The sequence below is a fragment of the Melospiza melodia genome, chromosome 8, assembly GCF_035770615.1.
Source record: "Melospiza melodia melodia isolate bMelMel2 chromosome 8, bMelMel2.pri, whole genome shotgun sequence".
In the NCBI taxonomy this organism is placed as follows: domain Eukaryota; kingdom Metazoa; phylum Chordata; class Aves; order Passeriformes; family Passerellidae; genus Melospiza; species Melospiza melodia.
The window spans coordinates 16024046-16044401 of record NC_086201.1 but is presented as its reverse complement, the minus strand read 5'-3'; the positions used below and the strand labels follow the sequence as shown (position 1 = coordinate 16044401).

At 48.4% G+C, this 20356-nt stretch overlaps 2 protein-coding genes across 3 annotated transcripts in view; one reads left to right on the top strand and one right to left on the bottom strand.

The window, feature by feature from the left end:
* Positions 1-367, bottom strand: part of SLC4A3 (solute carrier family 4 member 3) — a 34179-nt gene extending 33812 nt beyond the window's left edge. The window contains exon 1 of the mRNA XM_063161965.1: positions 346-367. The gene's annotated coding sequence lies outside the window, so the exon portion shown is untranslated. The remainder of the gene's footprint in view (positions 1-345) is intronic.
* Positions 131-19341, top strand: STK11IP (serine/threonine kinase 11 interacting protein). Of its 2 annotated transcripts, XM_063161968.1 has the most exons (24): positions 131-203; positions 303-505; positions 2544-2618; positions 2846-2941; positions 3860-3967; positions 4175-4246; positions 5205-5334; positions 5496-5599; positions 6398-6487; positions 7506-7547; positions 8045-8212; positions 8513-8594; positions 8699-9055; positions 9239-9429; positions 10388-10498; positions 11206-11401; positions 12814-13311; positions 14815-14930; positions 15122-15219; positions 15394-15572; positions 15822-15906; positions 16379-16461; positions 17970-18196; positions 18499-19341. In XM_063161968.1, exons 1-24 carry the CDS (start codon positions 149-151, stop codon positions 18637-18639), a joined length of 3507 nt encoding a protein of 1168 aa, XP_063018038.1. In that variant the 5' UTR covers positions 131-148; the 3' UTR covers positions 18640-19341. The 2 variants fall into 2 exon arrangements, 1 of the variants encoding a protein (XP_063018038.1); XR_010028552.1 differs by lacking the exons at positions 16379-16461; positions 17970-18196; positions 18499-19341 and having other exon boundaries at positions 144-203; positions 15462-15572.
* Positions 19342-20356: the final 1015 nt, after the last annotated feature.

The following is a 20356-nucleotide window of genomic DNA, read 5'->3' as shown; positions in this document are numbered from 1 at the left end:
CAACCGGATGTGAGCGGCGGCCGCCTCGCTGGTGCGGCGGAAGGGCGCGCCTCGGCGGCAACGCGGAAGAGCGGCGGAGCGGCGGCGGGACCGGCCGGGCCGTGCCGAACCGGGCCGGGCCGGGGTCGCCTCGGCCTCCCCGCTGCAGATGGCGGCGGCCGAGACGCTGGTGCGCGGCCTGGCGCGGCTGCTGCAGGACGCGGGTGAGTGGCGGCCGCCGCGGGCCGGGCCGGGCCGGGTCGCGTCAGTGCCCCCGGCGTGTGGGCACTCACGGCCTGTCCTGTCCCTTCCCTGTCCTGCAGGGGACCTCGTCCTGGACGGCTCCAGCACGCTGACGCTGCTCACCTCCACCCTGCAGCACCTCACGCAGGTCTTCGAACAGCACCTGGGCTCCCGCAACCAGAACCGGGGCTTCGTGGCGCTGCCCTCGCACCCCGCCGAGACAGCCGCCATCCTCCAGGCGCAGTTCCTTTTCGATGTCCTGCAGAAGACTCACTCTCTGAAGGTCCGTACCCAGCGGGGCCGGGCCGGCCAGGGGAGGTGGCAGGCACAGCCTCAGAGCAGCCTCCTCAGGTGCCCATTGTCCCCGTGTGACCTGCGGGCCCCGTGGGTCACAGGGCTCCCCCAGGGCTCTTGAGTGGAGTCGTCGCTTAGCACGATAGTCTATAGCTGCTTACCTAGGGTCAGCCGTGCAACTCAGCAGAAAGTTTCTCGGAGTTAAAAACGGGGGCAACAGGAGTTAATTAAGTTCCGTCCTTGGTAAGGTGTTGTCGTTGTTGGGGAAATTATTATTTCCTGAAGAGCTTGAGCAATTCAGGCAGCATCTGGCACCTGAGCACAGCTGAGTGCTCCTGGAGTTGATGATTGATGTGCCCAAGGCAGTGGAGCCAGGGAACTTGAGCAGACGGTCAGATGCTGTGCACACTCTGAGGCTGGTGCTTACTTCGGCAGCCTGGGCAGTGGTTCTGGTTGATGAGTTTCACAGCACAGGATATGTCTAGTAACGTATCTTCATTAATTTTAACAATAAATAGGCTGTAGTAAAGAGGCTGTAATAAAGATATAACTGCAGATCAAGAAATTCTTCCGAGAGGTTTTCGAAAGGTGGCATGTGCATTGATGCTGCACATGATTCTGCTCAGCACTGAGACATGCTGGGTGGGTAGCAGAGGTGAAAGGAGCCTGAAAGGGGGAAGAGGCATTAGCAGCTGTTCTGGGCTCTGCCATGGGGCTCAAAAGGTATTGCGGCTGAGCACTAAAATCCGTGGTGTCTTTAAAAACTTGTTTTCCCTGTGAGAGTGGAGCAGTATCAAAATGTTGTTGGGAGGATTTTGTAACAGTGTAGTAAAGAGGGGCGCAGAGTCTGGGGAGAAACATATGTCTCCTGGCAGGAGGAGGCAGGGAGGGACCACGCAATCAGAGGGATGTTGTGGTGAGCTCATGTTCTTTGGAAAATGTGCTCTCTCTGGAACAAGCCTCTAAAGAAGCCCCTGCCCATTGATGTCTGGTAACTCATTTACTTGGAGAAGCTAATAATTTATATCAGCCTGATAGATTTTTAAGACGGTGGAGGGAGAGGAGATGATCAAGACACAGCAAGAATGGCATCTGAAATAAACTTTGCTAGACCTGGTCATTAAAGCTTGCCAGTGCAAGCTCCACTTACAAATGCTCTTGTTCAACGTGCAGCATTAGTGCTGGCAGGCAGTGGGCAGTGATTCATTCCTGGCAGGGCTGTAGCTGTGGATGCAGTAGAGGTGATGAGACCTTAGGATGTCAGTTCTGCATCTGATGAGTCACTTCTATGTGAAAGTATATGTAACTGGCAGAGATGGTCTTTCTGGTTGTACTTTGCTGTCCACAGTGGAAGTGGTAACTGTTTCATTACTCACTTTCAGTAGCAGCCAGAAATACTGTTTATGTGCTAGAAGGTTAGAAGGTGGTTTTTATAAGCTGCTTTATGGTGCATGAACACAGCCTAACTGCCCTGTGCTGAAAGGACCTGTGGCTGCACTACAGAATGCAAAGAGGAGGTTTGCAGGTACCTCAGTCTAACACTAACAGTTTCTTGGAGACCAACTCTGTTTCCCATTCTATCTGCTTGTGATTTGCCTTATTTGGCCTCTTGTGGTGAAATGTACATGCACACCTCCCACCAGAGTGCTAGTTCTACTCAGCTGCTTGATAAACATACCTCCAGCAGTTAGTTTTGTCTTTAGTAGATTTGCTGGTTTTGGCTGATGAGGAATCCAGCTGTCAGACCTCCCAGTGGCGCTGAAAGTGGCATAGCCATGTAGGCAGGGGAGATGAAGAGGAGCTCTGTGGGCTGGCAGACCACACTAACTAACATGCTGTTGTCTGTGACCTCTACTGTACTATGGATCCAGGGAGACAGTGCCACTACCAACACTGGGAGAGGGCTTTTAAGGGATCACCCGAGCTGGAGGGACAGCCTGTTCAAGGTGCTGCGGTTGGTGCATCAGGAAGGTGATAATGCAGCACAAATCAAGCTTGACATGAGACTTCTTTTCTAATTTCTCCAGCTTGTTCATGTTCCAAACTGTGTTTTGCAATCTGCTGTGAAGATCTTCCCTTTCAAGTCCCTCCGGCATCTGGAAGTAAGTATAGATGGCAAGAGTGATTTTGAGTCTTGCTGTTTGGGTTTTCTTGGCTAGTTTTGTGGCTGCAGAATGCCTCTGCTCCTAAAAACTGGGTAGGCTTTTGTGGCTTCCCTGGAAGGCTAAGATTAAGCTTCTGCAACACTTGCTTGGGGTAAAACTTGGACCTGCTTCACCACTGTAATATTTTGATGTATGTTCTTCTTACTTTCTCATCACTGCTGCAGTTGAAGTCTGTCCCTCCACACTGCCTCCGGGGACTGCGATTTGTCTATTCTCAGCTGGAATCTCTAACCTGCTGCAAATGTATCAGTACACTGGAGGTGAGTGTCTACACAGCTTATGGGTCAATTGCAAGAGAAAGGCTGTCTTCATCCTACAGCTCCTATAGCTCTTCACACAGGGAAAATGTAGGAAACTGTGTCACTCCTTTTATTCATTCATGTTGTGTATGGTTTCATCTCCCTTCCCTGTTCTGGGGTCCTACTCCTGTCTCAAGCAGTGTTGAAGGATTCCCTGCTTGCAAGCACATGTGCTCTGTAATCTTCTCTGTAGCTTCTTGAGAATTTCTGGCTCTAGACAACATTTGTGCCAGCTAGGTCTGACAGCTCTGTGTATCTGGCTGTTTCCACATTCAAGGACTGCAGCTGGTCAAGGTTTATTTCATTATACCTCAGCAGCCTTCTTAGAGCTTATTGTCAGAGGAAATACTGTGCCACAGTGTCTTACCTGCACTGCTGCCCAGCACATTTCTGAGATGTGAAGGCAAGCTCCAGCCACGAAGAGCTGAGCAGCATGGGCTGTGCTGGCCATGGGCCTCTGGGCTTCTCTCTGGGATGTAGAAGCAGACACCTGCTGGAGAGCAGGGGCTCATGGTAGGGAGTGCTTTCAGAGCTCTTTATCTGTTAGGATACAAGTGTGTATCTTGCTTTTATTTGGGGGAGACCTGGAAATAATTTTGTTAGCATGAATCTTTGTGCTCAGTGTTCTGAGCCTAAGAAATCTAACAGATTAGGTTAACTATTGCCACTTCAGAGGAAACAAAAGCATCTCCCTTCTTTCTAAATATCTGGCCATGGGATTCGCATCACCTCCAAATACTTGAATTAGGGACATAAAAGTCACTGCCTCTCTAAGCAAAACAAGTATGTCAGCCACCTTCTAGACTGTTCTCCTGTGTTCATCTGCTTTTACTATAGCAGCTAGTACTCACCAAGGTATGGCTCCTCTCTTCCTCCTAGGAAATAATTTCAGCATGCGGTGGAGATCTGAGCTGTGCTCTCCCGTGGTTGGAACTGCAGACTGTGAACTTCAGCTATAACTCAATCACTGCCTTGGATGACTCACTGGTGAGTGGGGCATCCTTCCTGCATGGCTGAGGAGAAGAGAGGAGGTGATCACAGCCAAGAGCCAGGCCTTCTGTTACTGATGCTGCTAGGTCTGGGTGGGAGGGAGCAGGCAGTGTTAATTTTGCTGGCCTCTCCCAGCAGGAGAGGCTTTTCATGCTGTAACAGAGACAGTTGTAGGATCTGATATAGTATCTTTTTGTCCCTCAGCAATTACTGAATGCTCTGAGGGTCTTGGATTTGAGTCACAACAAGATCCAGGATTGTGAGCACTATTTAACGGTGAGTATTTTGGGCTGACCAGCAGAGCTTCCTCCTATGCAGAGGATGCTGCTAAAATTCTGTAATCATTGACATCACTTTCCTACTAGGTGAGATACAGTAAAAGAAGTTACATATGTGATGTGGCTTGGAGCTGGTGCTTGCAGCCTGAAAACCATTGCCCTGTGTGTGCAGTCTGAGTGCCACTGAGGCAGAGAACGCTGTGTTCCTCACCTCTAAGACAGAGAGTTAGCTCTAGTTGTCACTTGGCAGCCCAGCATGGCTGAGTGGTAAATGCACTGATACACACAGGGTACTCTGGGTGTACAGCCCCCCCACAGGGTGGGCACTCCACTGTGACCAAGGCTTTGCTGTAGTCTGTGCAGCCGGTGAGAATTATGTAGCCAGGCCTGGGGCTGTAGTTCAGTTTGTCCAAACTGCCAGCAGCATTTACTTCCTGCTCTGAGAAACTGGTCAGTTACTCTAGAAAAGGAATAGTCCATCACAATGGCATGTGTGTTTGTGGGGAACAGCAGTGAAATCCATGCTTTGCTGGGCTGGATCTGCTTCTTTGAAGGAAAGCTATGAAACACTCTTTTTGTGGAGTTGGTGGGCTCACAATGTATCATTCCCCATCATCTTTACAAAGGTAAGAAAGGGTTTATTTTGGTAGTTCACTCCTTTTGCTGAGGCAGGATGTGCAGTCCTTTCCTATGCTCCATCAGAGTTGGTGAGGAAAGAGAAAGGTGCTCCTGGTAAATTTTGTAAAGCAGTCAGATGATGCTGAGTGCCCCTAAACAAACCACTCCCAATGTGAACACCGAACTCTTCCTACAGAAACAGTCTAAAGAAACTCACTTGTTGGTTCACCTTGTTGGGATGAAAAAAAATGGTAGAAGCTAGTGCCCTGCCTTGAGTTCAGGGCCAGGCTTTGAGATAAGGTCCCAACTGATCCAATGCTGCTCTTCTCTCTGAACAGACCCTTACAGAGCTAGAATACCTCAATCTGGCATACAACTTCCTGTCCAAGGTGCCAGCCCTTGGCATCTTCAGCCGATCCAAGCTGGTGACTCTGATCCTGCGCAACAATGAGCTCGACAGCATCAATGGTGAGCCCACAGGGGAGAAGCATTTCTGAGTTTGAAGCCTTTCTGTCGTCCTTGGGAATGAACAGAACTTGGAATCTTGGGCACAACTATTTTTACTAGGGTTCAGTTGTGGGGAAGGTTATGTTGTCTAGTATGCTGATGGCTTCTTGCTTTGTTCACAGGGGTGGAACAGCTTGTGAATCTACAGCACCTGGATGTGGCCTATAACCTGCTGCTGGAACATGCCCAGCTGGCACCATTGTCCACTCTGCACTGTTTAAAAAAAGTAAGCATAAAGCCTGATGATTTGGTAAATTAGGGATTTCATGGTGAGGGTGTGCAAGATGGAGACTTTGTAGTAACCAGAGAGTTTTGAAAGATAGGTTCAACTCTTGAGCATTTAATTTTATTGCAGGAAACTGATGGGGCAGCCTTACAGAGACACCTGTGTTTCAGCCTTCATTTTTAGTGACCCTTCCTTAAGCTAACCTTTTTTCATATATTCACCGCCATTTCCTTGCTCGCCCTTTCTGATTTTAACATTGTCAAGTTCAGTTAAGATCCTCCCATAATCCTGTTGTGGATTTGTGTGTTCAGAGAAGTCTGAAGGAGCCTGGCAGTCACTATAGTGCTTGTGAAAGAAGATCATAGAATCAGAGAGTGGTTTTGGTTGGTAGGGACCTCAAAGGTCTAGTTCCAACCCTCCTGCCATGGGCAGGGACACACCTCCCACTAGACCAGGTTGCTCAAAGCCACATCCAGTCTGGCCCTGAACACATCCAGGGATGGGACATCTACGGCTTCTCTGGGCCTGCAAAGGACTGTTCTTTCAACACTTCTCAGAGTCAGTACTGAAAAAACTCATAATGATTTAGGTCATGAATAGGAGGTACTTTAATCGCTTCTCTATTTGCTGAACTAATTTCAAGAAGAATTTTAAAAGCCTAGTCCTCTCCTGGCTTGATAACTGTTCCACTGCAAGGATATTTCTTGAAGCAGAGAGAAAGACTGGAGCCTGCAGGCAGGATAGACTGGGGTAGAGAATATTGCTTCTAATAACAACTTGTGTGTTTCCCTCACCCAGCTATATTTGGAGGGAAACCCAATATGGTTCCATCAAAATCACCGATCTGCAGCCCTTGTCCATGTGTCTCCCAGGGCAGCCTTCTCCAATGTGAGTATTAGCCACCTGCCTTCTGCCCCTGCTGTTGAAGGCATAGGGTGTTCTAACACTTGGGGCAAATGAGGGAAAAGAAACTTGTAGATTTATTCCAGCTGTGTAACAGTGGTGATTCTTTTGTGGTTGCTTCTTTTTTTTTACCTGCAGTAGAGTAGTTTAACCTTACATTTTTATGTCATGTGCTGGCCAGCACAGAGTTGAATACTGATCTCAGGTTTGCAACACCTCAAATCTTAATATGGTTTCACTGTCTACCTCTTCAGTTTTGCTCACTGATGGAACTTTACTCTGCTCATGCTAGATAGTAATGATGTAGCTGGACTGTGCAGAGAAGGAGCTCACGTCTTTGCCCATCTGACCAAAGTATGTACTGCTTTGGCAGCCATGGCCACCTCTTTGTCTCCTTCACTCTGCTCTCAGTCAGGTGTCATTACTGTTCCCTTACACTCCAGTGCTTAGGTCAGTTCTTGGTAATCTGATTTCAAATAAAGAAGCCAGCAAATCCAGTGTTTGGCAGTTTAGCAGAATAAACTTACTTGCTAAGGGTCAAAGGTGTTCCAGAGCTGGTCTGCCCTTCATATTAGTGGCAAATGGCTGGATTCATTGTCTTCAAACTGCATCTTGGAAAAAGCTCAGATTACTGGAAGCTATGTGAAGTCAGGCTAGAAGTAGGATAAAGGCTTTGAGGTGAAAGTGAATACCTTTCAAAACAATTTGAGTTGTTGTAGAATAATCCATTGTACCTCTTCCGTGAACTGTCTTGGATACGTCTCTGGAAGTTATAAAGTCTGTAAACAGGAAAACCACAACGGTCCCTTCTGGTCTTACATGCTGTTAGGTAGCTACAGCTAAAGGAGTGGTGGATAGGCAGGAACAGGGTTGTTTCTTTGCAGTTTTTTTGCCAGGGATCCCAACCCTAGGGTGGCCTGAAGGGATGTAGGAGTCAGCAGAAGTTGTCCTGAGTATGTGCCAGCCAAATGGAATCTGACTGCAAATGGGTCTCTAATTACAGTTCTTCTTGGACGGGGAGCCACTCTCTTCCTCAGACCTAATGGTAAGTATAATTGTTAAAAACTGATCTTGCTGGCTTTGGGACTGGGAACTCTGACAGGTTTTTGCATTGTCATGTGTCCTATTAAATCTTTATGGGCTACCTTGACTTTGACACAGATCATTTTGTCTCAGTTCATGCTGATTCCTAATAATTGCTGGAACTGGCCAGTGTGACTTATTCTGGCTTATGTAGCCTTGCAGGACTTGGAGCCTTGCCTGTTTTCTCTTCAGGTACTGTATGGTACTTGACACTTGAGCTACATGTCAGCAAAATACTTATCAGTTTCCCATCTGCTATTTTTAAGAAAGGCAGAGATTGAGGTAAATGAGAGTGGTTGTGATAAACAATCCAATCAATCAGGCAGGATCTGTTGCCAGTGCTTAGAGATGGTGAAAGCTTGAGGTGAGGAGCAGGAAAGCTGTCAGCCTGAATTGTGGCTTGGTTACCTTGTCTGCCCTTTGCACTCAGCTGGAAATACTCTCTTTTTCTTGTTTTAGCACCTTCCAAGACTTGTGCAAAGTGTGTCCCAGTCCATCCACACTTCTACCTCAGAGAAGACTGCACTGGACCGCAGTGCACTGGAGAGCTCCTGTGCTGCAGACTTCAGCGACAGCCAGTCCCCATCAGAGAACGTGGCTGTCAAGGTCTCTCGAAAGAAAAGCAAGGTCAGGGACTGACGTAGCTTCTTAGCCATGTAGCTGGTGTGTTGGGTGAAGGGGATGCCTTGATGTGAAAGCCTTCTGCACTGAGATGTGGTCTGGTACTGACTGCGTGGTTAGTGAGCCTCTACATTGCTGTGTGTTAGGAAAGGGCTTTAATGTTAATCTTCATATACCCTCACAACTCTTTCAGGGTGTGTGCCTATACTGTAACAGCTATAAACCCTTCAGCTTGGCAGAGCCCCTCATCAGGTGCTGTTTTCATTGTTCTAGTTTCACAACTACTTTTATCCTGTTTTTTTCCAGGGAAAGGTCAAAGTGCGCAGAGCAAGTATTTCGGAGCCAAGTGACACAGAACATGAGCCCCAGGCATTACCCCTCTCTGCTGGTGAGCCTTGTTGTCTCCTTAATAACATAACAGCTAAAGTGCCCACAGTAAGAATGTTCTGGCCTGGTGACTACCTTCATACTTCCCAAGTTTTCTCTTTGCAGGTCTGGTCCTAGAGCATCAGAAGGAGATGAAGCGCCTGGCCAGCTTCAGGGATCGCTTTGGTGCTGACTGGCTGCAGTACAAGAGACACCTGGAGGAGCATGACCAAGTGTCCCACAGTCGCTCTGCAGAGGAGATCACAGGCACACCTGCTGCAATGGACCAGCAGAGCGAGAGCTCTGACCCAGAGCAAGGAAAGCCCCAGGTATCCCAGGAAGAAGGATCCTCTCCTCCTTTGGATGACACTGCAAAGGAAGAAGAGCCTGAAGTACAGCTGGATGAGCCTATGGAAGGAGAACAGAGAGAGGAGGAGGCAGATGAGCTAATGCTTGGAGAGGAAGAAGACGAGAAGGTAGAAGGTAAACAGGTCCTTTCACTGCTGTTTTTAAGGGCTTGGAGGAGAACAAAGTAGATTAATCAAATGTGTTTTGTCTCTGAAGCTGTACCATGGTGCCTAGTATTGTGGGAATGCTAAGGACCTAGGTCCAGCAGGACTGAAGGCCTACTGCATGTACTGACCTGTATTGTGTCTTGTTTGGCAGTGGACCTGTGCCAGCCAGTGCTGGTGAGCCAAATAGAAGGAGAAGGGGACCCAGAGCCAGAGTGGATCTTCCTGCGAGTCACAGCTAAGCATGTGATTGAGGTGGAACTGAAGGCTGCCAGAGTCCTCCACAAGCTGGAGCTGAAATGCCTGAAGAATGTGGAGACCTCTGAGTTGACCTGGAAGAGGATGGTGAGTTACACTTCTCTGTGAGCCTTTGTCTTACTCCCTGTGTATGGCAGCATTCTAGATTTGGGCTCCTGTCGAGAATCCTGCAGGTCTTTCCCTAGCTCCTGCAAAGCCTGATTGAGCATCCCTTTAACCCAATGCATGTGTATCTAATGGCATCTCTATTGCTTAGACTAACTGTGATAATGCAGCAGAAGCCAGCATCAAATCTGTTCCAAAGCTGGAATTTAAAGACAATGGCTGGAGTTGTTCTGGTGTGGAGGAATGAGAGGCTTCTCAAGAGGAACTTAAACGAAATGGAGATCTCCTTCCCATCCATTCCTCACTGGGATATCACCCTGGTCTTGGAGGACTCTTTGTGGATTGCATTGTCTCTAGAGCAGCACAGAGGCTAGTTTGGCAGCTCAGTGGGCAGTGTGCCATCTGCTCTAGGTGCACACTTTAGCATTACCAGCCCTATTTGGCTTTTGTGGTTCTTTAGAAAGGGAGTCTGGAAATCCCTTTTTCCATGTGGTAAGATTTTAACATTCAGTCTGCATACAGACATGTTCACAGGTTTCTCTAATTCTGTTTTCTCTAAAAGCTCCAACTCATTTTTAAACCCTGCCCTTGTGCCTTTTTGAATGTTTGTGGTTTGATATTCTTCTGAAATACCTTTATGAAAAAGATGTTTTGTTTGAAACGCTTTGTTCTAGGCCTTGAGAGTTACTGTTGTAAGTTTCAAGCGCTCATGCAATTTCTCAAGCACTCAATGCAAGTCTTGTCAGCACTTAATAGCTTTATATTTGTTTATTTATTTCTGCCCATTTTACCAGACTCCCAAATGCTATCAGCTGTGGAGGGATGCTTAGGACTCACTAAATTAAGTGCTTGTATGGCCATGTTTCAGCCCTTTGCAAGCAAATGTAGTCTGTGAAAGCTTCTCCCTGATCCTAGAAAGGGTGTTTTCTGTCTCCTGCAGGACCTGGAGCGAGTTTTCCCTGTCCTCACGTTGCACTTCAGCTACATCCGCAAGGACCGGCAGAAGCGCAGATACGTGGTGCTTGACGACTGCCCCGAGCAGTGTCTGCAGGTGGGGGCCTTGGGGAGGGGCCACTGTCACTGCAAGGCACTGAATTATTCCAGCCAGCATAGGGCTGCTGTTCTCAGAGCACACGAGCACCTGCTGCCCATGTCTGGCTTGTAGGGATTTCTTCGTCTGCACAGGTGACCTGTGGAGGGCCCTGTGAGCATGGCTTGGGCAGTGGAGCTCCTGTAGCATAAACATTGCTCTCAAGGAGAGAGTCTTGCAGTTTCCTCCCTCTTGGGATGAAAAGTTTGTAGTCAAGCTAGTGATCATTACTTGTACACATGCAATGTAATGTTTTGTGGCCTGTGCTTGGTCCTCTGGACAGTGAATGTCAGTGCTATGTCCACACAGCTGCTGTAGGGACTCTGGTCTCTCATTCAGTAATTTCTCTCAAGATTTAAGTACATTTGAACAAGTTGTTAGAGACAAGGCACAAATAGATGGGACCCTTGTGATCAGAGTTCCAGAGGGAGCCTGTCAGTATGTAGCTATCAGGCACAGACCTGCAAAAACAGGTTGTCTTGGTCATCTGCAGTGAAGCTCCATGCCCTTGGCAAGTCTTGCACAGCTGGGAAATATTCTTGCACCCCTTACACTCTGAAATGCTATAGTGAGACATGTGAAAAGACTTGCTGGTGTCAGAAGCTTGATTTTATTAGTACAATCATAGCTACCTGACAGAACCCTTTTCCCTGTGCTGCTATTTATAGTGTATCCTTGAAGTGTTGTCCCCAGCTGTTGAGGAGAATCGGCGAAATCAGGACCAAGAGAAGGGGTCCATGAAGCTCCAGTGCCTGAAATGCAAGCAGGAGTTTTCACAGTCCCTGCCCCCCTGGCATCAAGGTTCCTATTCTTCAGAGCTTGGAGACACCAAAATCCTGGAGACTCTAGTTGCCGCAGGTCAAGGTAGGCTGTAGTGCCAAGAAGAAGGATGTTTGCTAATTAATGCCCAGGCAGACTTCCAGGGTGGCAGTTGTGGTGCAGAGCATGGAATGTATAGGAGATGTGTTGTCTGTACTGGAATTTAAAACCTAATTGGGATGAACTCTCACTTGGCCTACTTGGACTGGGAAAAGCCTTGTTTCCTAGCAGGAATAAACCACTGGTTTAAGGTTAAGTAAACACCACTCCTGTGCTGAGTGGCCTGGGGGAACACAAGGGTGCTGGAAACTGAAGTCTGGGAAAGGACTTAAAGGTCATGTAGTCAGTTCTGCCACGGAGACTTTATTTGTTCTAAAGAGCTTTTGCTAATGGAAGTTTCCAGGGAATCTGCATCAGTATTTCAGGTAAAACTTTGGCTGTTAGACATCAGAAAAACAACCAGAACCCTAATCTAAGTCTCCCTGTCTGTGATCTTAAGCCACTCTTGCTGCCACTTCGGAGGAGCAATTTATTTTTTTCTTTGTACTTGAGGGCCATTGTTCTCCCCTGGCAACTTTTCCTAGTTTCTGTCCTCTAGACTAAATAAGCTCAATTATCTAGATAATTTACTTGTCAGTCATATCTCATACATTCAGTTTCTTGCTGGTCTTTGTACTTTTTCCCATTTCTCCACGCTTTTCTTTGGCTGTTTAAATGTGGTATTTCAGCTGAGATGTGGCTATTCCTGTGTAGGCATCTTGTGATTGCTGTGTTTTTTGAAGCTCAGTTTATATTCCAAGTGGGGAGTGCCATAGCTGAGAAGATGCTGTTTTGAGAAAGTATCCTGGGATTGAAGTACTGCAATGAACACAGAAGTGCTGTCCTGGCTGCAACACTTTTCTCCACCCCAGGATACTTTCTTGTCCCTGCCAGAGTAATGGGAATCCCATGATCCAGCTGGGAGTCTGTTCTGGTGTGGGTGAAGGGAGCAACAGGAATCAGTGTCAGAAGGGATGAGGGCAGCTGGGAAAGGGACACAGCATGCTGGGGATGGAGGTGGCTAAGGAAGATTGGATTGACTGGTCATGAGCTTGGGCTTCTGAGGTTCTGTGGGCACTTGCAGATGTGAAGTGAAGGAAAGTCACGAGACAAAGCCCTGGTACAGTTTCAGTTGCAACCACAGCACACACTGGGCTACCCTAAATCTGAGCAGAACTATTTCATGTGGCACTGATCCAGAATTTCTGGTTGATTTGTGAGGGGAGGTATGTAGGATATGCTTCTGAACAAGTTGCTCAACAAGCTGCTCAAGTCAGACTGTAACTATTCTCTACTTTGAAAAGGGAGGTTTCTGTTAACTATTCTCTACTTTGAAAAGGGAGGTTTCTTGATTTGCAGAGGGGGTGGGGGGAAGTAAAATCCTGCCTTTTCTTTATACCTGACAAACTCTTTCACAGGTCCTGCAGCAGCTGGAGAGCCCATAGCCTGTCCCACTTGTTCCAGTGACCACGTGGTCATTCTGCCTTCAGAGGAGTGCTCCAGCACGCCTCTGCTGCCCGGTGCCGACAGCACGAGTGAGGACCTGTCAGACTCCGTGCTGGAGGGAGGCAGCCAGCAGGAGGGCCCAGAGGAAATGTCTGTCCTGGCCACTGGGAGCGGGCAGTTCTACATTGGTGGGGAGGACAGCTCGGAGATAGACACCAGCAACAGCGCCAGGAGCCCGGAGCTGAGCGCTGAGCCTGAGCCTGGCAGCACTCCTCATCCCACCTGCCGTGGATCAGAGGGTGGCTCTGGGAAGGAGCAGGGTGTGAAGAGCCAGTCCTTGTCCCTCAGCCACCCGGACACCAGCGGGGGCAGCCTGGTGGGAAGCTGCCGTCACAGCGCTTCTCGGGGGCCCACGCCTTCCCCGCTCTCTGTCAACTCTGAGTCCGAGGAAACGTGGAATCTCAGTCCTTGTGAGTATGAGGAAGCTGTGCAGGGTTTAGGGGTGTTGGCAGCTTGTTGCTGGTTTTATCACTGGTGCTTGCACGGTACACTTTCTCCTGTTTAATGGGGAAGGGGGACATCAAGTGTGAGCAGCCATAAACATGTGGTTCTTATAAGCAGAGATTTTCATTCCCCTCTCTGTTAAATCCTCATGCCTGAAGGTAGGAAAAGTGAGTCAGCTCCTAATACCTATTATTGCTTAGACTCTGAGTAATAGGGTCTTGTTCTAGAAGCTGCATTGCCCAGTTATGGACACTCTGGGTTCCTGTGGCATCCATGAGCTGCCAGCTGGAGCATTACCTTTGGAGAGTAGTATGCACAATTACTCTCTATTTATTCTTGGCTTAAGTGCAGTGTGAGGCTGGTGGGCTAGTAGGAGGCTCTGGTTTGTGGATCTACAGTTCTTGTGCTTTCCTCACTTTTTTTTGTGAGCTTCAGATGACAAAACCTGTCCAATAGACTGCATGCTGGCTGTGTGTAAGTCTTACATGACTGAGTGCTGTCATGTAAGACAGGAGGTCCACAAATTATTTTTCTGAAGGACCTTGGATTTCTGATGTATCAGATTGCCTTTGGCTGGGTAGCAGGTTGTGATTTACAGAATAACAAGTTGGAGAGGAGCTGTGGAGGTTATCTGGTCTAGCCCAGCAAATGACTCTACTGCAGCTGAGTGTAGTTCTGATTTATAACCTGTTGTTTTATTGATCTATAGAGGTCTCCCCCAGTCCTTCAAGACTGCTGTGCCTCAGAAGAGGAGTCAGTGTAGAATCAAAGTTTTAAGGTTGCTAGGTTCAGTCTTGTACAGTTGAAGTATGAGAAATAAGGCAGTCTCTTTTCTGGGGTCAAATTGCGAGGTCCCAATTTAAAACGGAGCCTATGGAAAGTTCCTGGTGAGGAGTGGTTGATTAGTGTAGCATTTCTGGTGGAGAACAGGCTCTGCTGGGAAGTGTGAACTCTCGGGCAGTACTATGGCTGTTGTGTAAATTTTTTGGTTATACAATTTCATGACAAACCTAATTATATATACTCTTTAGCAGTTTTATTGGTGTCTTCCTCAGGCCTCTTTAACCTTGCCACGATCAAACCCAGTTAAAAAGTTGACCTGAGCTGACACCAGCTGAAATAAGAAATATCTTTCTGGCTTTGTGATAAAGAATTGTCCTCCTGCCAAATCCAGCAGCAAAGCAATGTCCTTCTGTGACTAAACAGCCAAGAACAGTTTGAATCTGACTTAGACCAAAGCTTTGTATATCTGAAAAAAAAAAGCAAGTGTTGGAGCAATGAATTCCTCTTTTATCTCCACATGGAGACCTGTGGCCTGTAAAGCCCACAGGTTTGGCCCTTTGTCTTGAGGAGAGACCTGATGGAAGCAAGTGTGCAGAGGGGGTGACACTGTGCCCTGGTGCCTGTGTGCATGCTCAGGCAGCCCCTGGCCAGGGGACAGTGTCATTGCTGCCCTCTGCTCTCCTCAGCTCTAAACAGCGTCCTGAACACGAGGGACTTCCGCGCAGTGGATCATCGCCTGAAGCTCTACCTGGACATGGAAGTGTTTGAGGAGAATGCTGAGGAGTTCCAGTGCTTCCTCAAGGTGAGCTCCCACAGCACCACTCCTACAGCTCTTCTGCTGTCCCTCTTGCCACCCTGCGAGTTCTGCACCGAGGTGGCGTCTCAGAGACTGTGGGGTGCGAAGGGAGCTGAAGTGTCTTTGAGTCTGGCCTTTCTGTGGATGAGCTGTCAAGGGGCAGGCCAAAGCTGTGACCCACCCTCTGTGTGCTCTAGGTGGTCATGGTGAAGTTTGGCCGGCCAGGAGAGTTCCTCTCAATCCTGGTTGCTTCTGACCTCAAGATTTATGTGCTGGAAGTCACTGGAGCTATCAGGTGAGGACCCTGCAGCAAGTCTGTGAGTGCTGGGTAGTGCCAGCCTGTGCCAGCCTTGCTGCCCTTACCCTGCAGGGGTGGTGACATGCACAGGCCCTGCTGGCAAACTCCCTGCTGCAGTGGGAGAGGAGATGGGGCAGCCTGCTGCAGCTGGGGGCTGTGCTCTGTGATTAGGGGACAACCTGCAGACTGGCTGAAGAAGAATGACTCTCACTACCTGTCTGATATTTCTCATCTGGAAGTGGGACTCTGCCACCAGACCTTGAGAATGGAGTTTGAGAACCCAAAAACTTCCTACAATCTGCTGATCCGGAACCAAAGCTGCTGTGACCAGTTCCTGCAGACCCTGACAGGTAAGAGTAGAGCTGTAGGGGCGTTGGGCAGAGGATTTGAAAGATTTGTTCTTGGGGAACTATCAGGACAGCTATTGTTGGATAGATGTTGGAAATAAACTTCTTGACAGGTCAGAAAAAGAGCTGGGAGAGAATCTCACTGCCATCATAACTTGGAACACCTCTCTGAACAGTAGAGAAGTGTCCTGAGCTGTTTTGTGCTGCCCTTGGGTTTGCAATAAAAGACACCTGCCTTCTCCCCCTCTTTAGATCTCATGCAAGAACTGCCTGCTAAGCACAGGAGTAAGGTGAAGGAAATCCCCACTGTGGAAATGAATCCCCAGCACTGGTTATGGTAAGAGCCTGTGAGAGGTTTGGATTTCAGGTAGGAAGGGATGTCTGCTTGTCCAGCAGACCCTGGGAAGCATTGGGGGTAGCACAGAAGGAGGCACCACTGGAGTTGCAGCCAGGCCTGTGTTAGTGGTTTAGGGCAGCTGTCTCAAGTGCCTGCTGCACTGAGGGTGAGCAGGCAAAGGGTGTCATGGGCTGAGCCAGGCAGGGCAACTTCAGCTCTTCTGGAGCAGCCAGACTATAATGGAGGGAGTAAAAGTGGGAGGCATAGGGCAGCCTTCTTACTTGCAAGAAACATTTGGCTCCTGGCTGTCAAGGTGGTAGTCAGAGGACCAGGAGAAGGAGGGACTTTGCATTATCTGGGAGGCATGGGTCCTTCCCTTCACTGGGAGGACTGGGAATAGTAGCTAGTTCACAGCAAGCCTAGACTGGAAACAGATTGCTTCCTTATCAGTCCAATGTTGTATCTCCTCCAGGCCTCTGCTGGACTCCAAGAGCACAGATTCTGCAGCTGCAGATGACACTTGTTTCTTCTACCTGCTGGCATACCTGATCCAAGGTACAGGAGATCTCAGCAGCCAGATGTCCTGCACATTGTGCTGTCTGCTTACATGCTTGTAATTTTAGTGCACAGTCTGGGGGAAAAGAGCTGTGCCTTTTTTCCAGCAATGAAATGGGTTAGGGGCATGGGTGAGGGCTCTTTTCTAGTGTTGGGCTGTGTAGAATAGCAGCATACTTCTGTTCATCCAGCAAATCTCCCAGTCCTTTTCTACATGGAAGTCTAAGCTCTAGGGAGCAGCTGGTCCTGCACACCAGTTTTGGTGACAGCTTGAGAAGCTGGAGATTATGTGAGGGCTGGATCATTGCCCTGATCTGAGGGAAAGATGAGGAGTCATAAAAACAGATGGTTTGTCTGAGTTGCTGAAAGGCTTCTTCATTTGGGAAAACAGAAGTAGGTGACCAGAACCTGAGATGATAGTACAGGAGGAGCCTGCTGGAGCCCTTCAGGTTTTGTTCCAGGCCTTGCTGAGGGACAGACATGTTAAACTTGAGGTTTGAGTGAATAATTCCAGTGTTGTCATAGCTTGGGACACTGAAAAAAAGCAACCTAACTCTTAATCACATTCTGACCAATCTGCTAAGCTTTTGCACCCCTGATCACCATTGACCATCAGGGAGGCATGGGAGTGTGAGGATCAGAAGGAACCTGTGGGAAGTATGTTTATTGCTATCCTTAAGCTGAACAAATAGTATGTGAGAGGGAGAACTTAAAGTGTGTTTCTCTTACTCTAAAGTTTTCTCCTCTTTTAGAGTATGGTGCCCAAAACTGGACACAGTTCCAGCTGAGATCTCATTACCAAGTAGACAGGATTAATTAAACATCCCCTTTCTGATAGTCCTACTAATTCCCAAGAGTGAGATGTGATGAGAAAAGCAACATAACTGCTGCATCAGCTTGTGATCCCCTGTGACCTCAGCCAGTTTTGCTAATGGTTTCTATTACTGTGCATCTAACTTATTCCCAAGTTGTAGTGCTTTTAATTTGCATCAACTGAAAGAGCTGGATTATATTTATGTTACCTAAAGTTTATCAAAACTACTTTACTTCCTGTCGTATTTATGATGCATCCCAGCTTGGTATTAAACTTTATGTGTGTGCTCTCTGTTCCACCCATCAGATATCTGCAGCCAGAGAAATTCAGGCCAAAAAAGGCAGGCTTTGAGCTGCAGCTGTCAAATTTTAACTAAGGAGTAGTAAAATGTTGTTTAAGAGGTCAAAGGACTCAGATGACTCTTCCTGCCTCACTTGAGGGCATAGCTGGACAAGCCTTGCTGGGCAGTGGTCTTTCATGTGCATGCTCCTGCAACAACCTTGGATAAGCTGGTCAAGCCCAGCCACATTTCAGTACCCTGGTCCCCTCTTCACTCAGGAAACTGGATAAAGTCATTCACCCAAGTTATTGCTGCTGTAAAGGATTTCCCTAGGGAAGGAATGGAGAGCAAAGCTGGTTCTGTGGTGACTCAGGCTCTCAGCAAAGCATTTCTTATTCCCTCATATCCTTTTAGGGGCATCTGCTTTTCCTGTGACCCTGCTGAGTACCCGAAGCATGCTATTTCTGCTGGAGGAGAATCACCAGTGGCAGGTGCAGCCCTCCTTGGATGAAGACCATGAGGCAGAAATGCCTCCCAGGAGCAACATGCAGTTGAAGGAGAAGCAGCCAATCACCAGTATCAGCAATATCATCACCTATCGCCTCTGTCCTTGTGACATCAAGCTGATGCTTTACGATGAGGTAAGCGGGAGGTGCTCATGGGCTCAGGGTGCTGGGGGCTGACTGTGCTCAGATCCTGTTCCTGCAGGAGTGTCTTGGAGCTGTCATCTCCCATCCTAACCCAGGGCCTTGTACCACAGAGCCAGGGGAGCACACTGGAAAGTCTTGCAAGGGACACTCGGCTGCTGGCAGCAGAGAGGGTCGAGGAGGTCACAGAGGAATTAGGAGGAGCCGGCAGCTGTGCTGGGGGATGGTGGCTCAGGCTGATTGGTGCCTGTCGGGCCAGTCTGCTCATTCACCTGCCTGCCTTTCCTCCCTGCCAGGTGCTGAAGCTAGAGAGCACGTGGCACATCCGCACAGAGTGCCCGGAGCTCCTGGTGGAGCTGGTGGAGTGGATCCGCGGGCCCTGGGAGGAGATGTTCTCCATCGAGCTCCGGAAGGCTGTGCACGAGGCACTGGAGTGAGCCTGGGGGCTGGAGCAGCCAGGGCCTGCAGCCAAGTGCTGCTGTGCCAGCAGTGGTGCGCAAGTGTCTCCCACTCCATCTGGCCTTGCTGTCCTGTGGCCTCTGTTTTCCACTCTACTCTTGCCCCTGGCCCCTTCTGGTGGATAAGAGGGGAGCACACGATGGTTCGGGCTGCACAGTCAGTTATTTGCACTGGATTGGACACCCAAGGAGAAGGTGGAGAGTGTTCCTTGTAATAAGTAGTGTGTAAGGTACCCAAAGGCAGTCAGGTGCCATTTCTGGCAGATGCATTTGCTGCCTTCTTAGCTGTTTCAGGACAGCTATCATCATATGCTGATGATTTTTTTTTTCCTCTCCCTCCTTCTTGTCCATGGTTTCCCTAAAGCTACCTGCTTCAAACTGGAGCCTGATTGCACAAGGGGATGAAGCATGTTGTGCACAATCCCACAGAGAGCCCTTGCCTCTGTGCCTGATGGGGCATGGCTCAGTCTGCTGCTGTAGTCTTTCACTGTCACTGGGAGGAAGGAGCCTTGAGGTTCTCAGCTCAGAAATGTGTTGCTCATTGCTTAGGGGTCAGGACCTTGATGGGCACCAACAAGAATAAGCAAGGCTTAGGCTTTTTCTGAGAAGTCCAAAAGCAAGAGTCTATTTTAACATGAGTTTTACTATTTTCTATTGTAATAAAAGCTTATATTTATTGAATTGTCATGTTTTCCTTGTTTCATTGTTTTGCAGTGGTGTAATGTCTTTCTAAGGGCTTCCATACTGCTGCCTCAAGGGTTCCCTAACATCTCACTGGATTCTCCCTGTCCTGTTCAGGGTGGGTGTGAATGGGATGCTAGGCTAATCTCCACTTTCTTCCAAGGAGCAACAAAGGAACTATTTTAAACAGGATTAGACTGACACCAGGTACAGGTTGTGGTGTTCTCCTTTGACTGTTGCCCTTATGTGGGCATCCTGTGGCCTTTCAGCCCCAGCTGCTTACTGGCTGCACAGGCCCTCAGAGGCCTGCCTGTCTCAGGAGCTGTTGTTGGTGTGGCTGTAGAGGTGGGAGTGCCTGCCTCTATGTTCTTCCCCAAATAGAGGTTTACCTTGTCTCAACTTCTCCTACAGAGTTAAATGTGCCTCAAAAAATGCTGCTGCCTGGCCAGGGCTTTGCTAATTTCACAGTCTCTGCCCCTGCCCAGTGAAGAGCAAAGATAGAACTGTGTGTGATGTTTGATGCAGTTGAAGCTCTCTGTGGGGGTGGGCAGAAATGGACCTGTTACATTAGGTGCCGATAGTGGGATCTGATACCCTAAGTAGGGATCTTTACTGATGGTAGCTTTTCCCAGAACAGCTTCTGTTTTCCTATGAATGTTCAGTCTGCAGCTTCAGGGCAAGTTTTCTGACTGTTCAGTCCTTAGTGACAAACCTGTATTTTATGTCAATGTGATCTTGATTTTTATGAAGATGTGCATTTGACATTCAGGGACCTGATGCCTGTTTTCTTTGGATATTGAATATAGCAGCTATTCACAGTAGTCTGTATGACATTTAAACTTTCCACATGCCCAAAGTTGGTATCAGTGGCTTCAGTTTCTGTCATCGAGAAAACAGCAGGGACTTGGCCCCACTGCATCCTGCTGCTTCCCTGAAAAGATGCAGTAAAGTTTCCCTTCCTGCTCAAACCCACCTATGCCATTCTCATAGCCTTAGGAGAGCAGGAAGTTCAGTT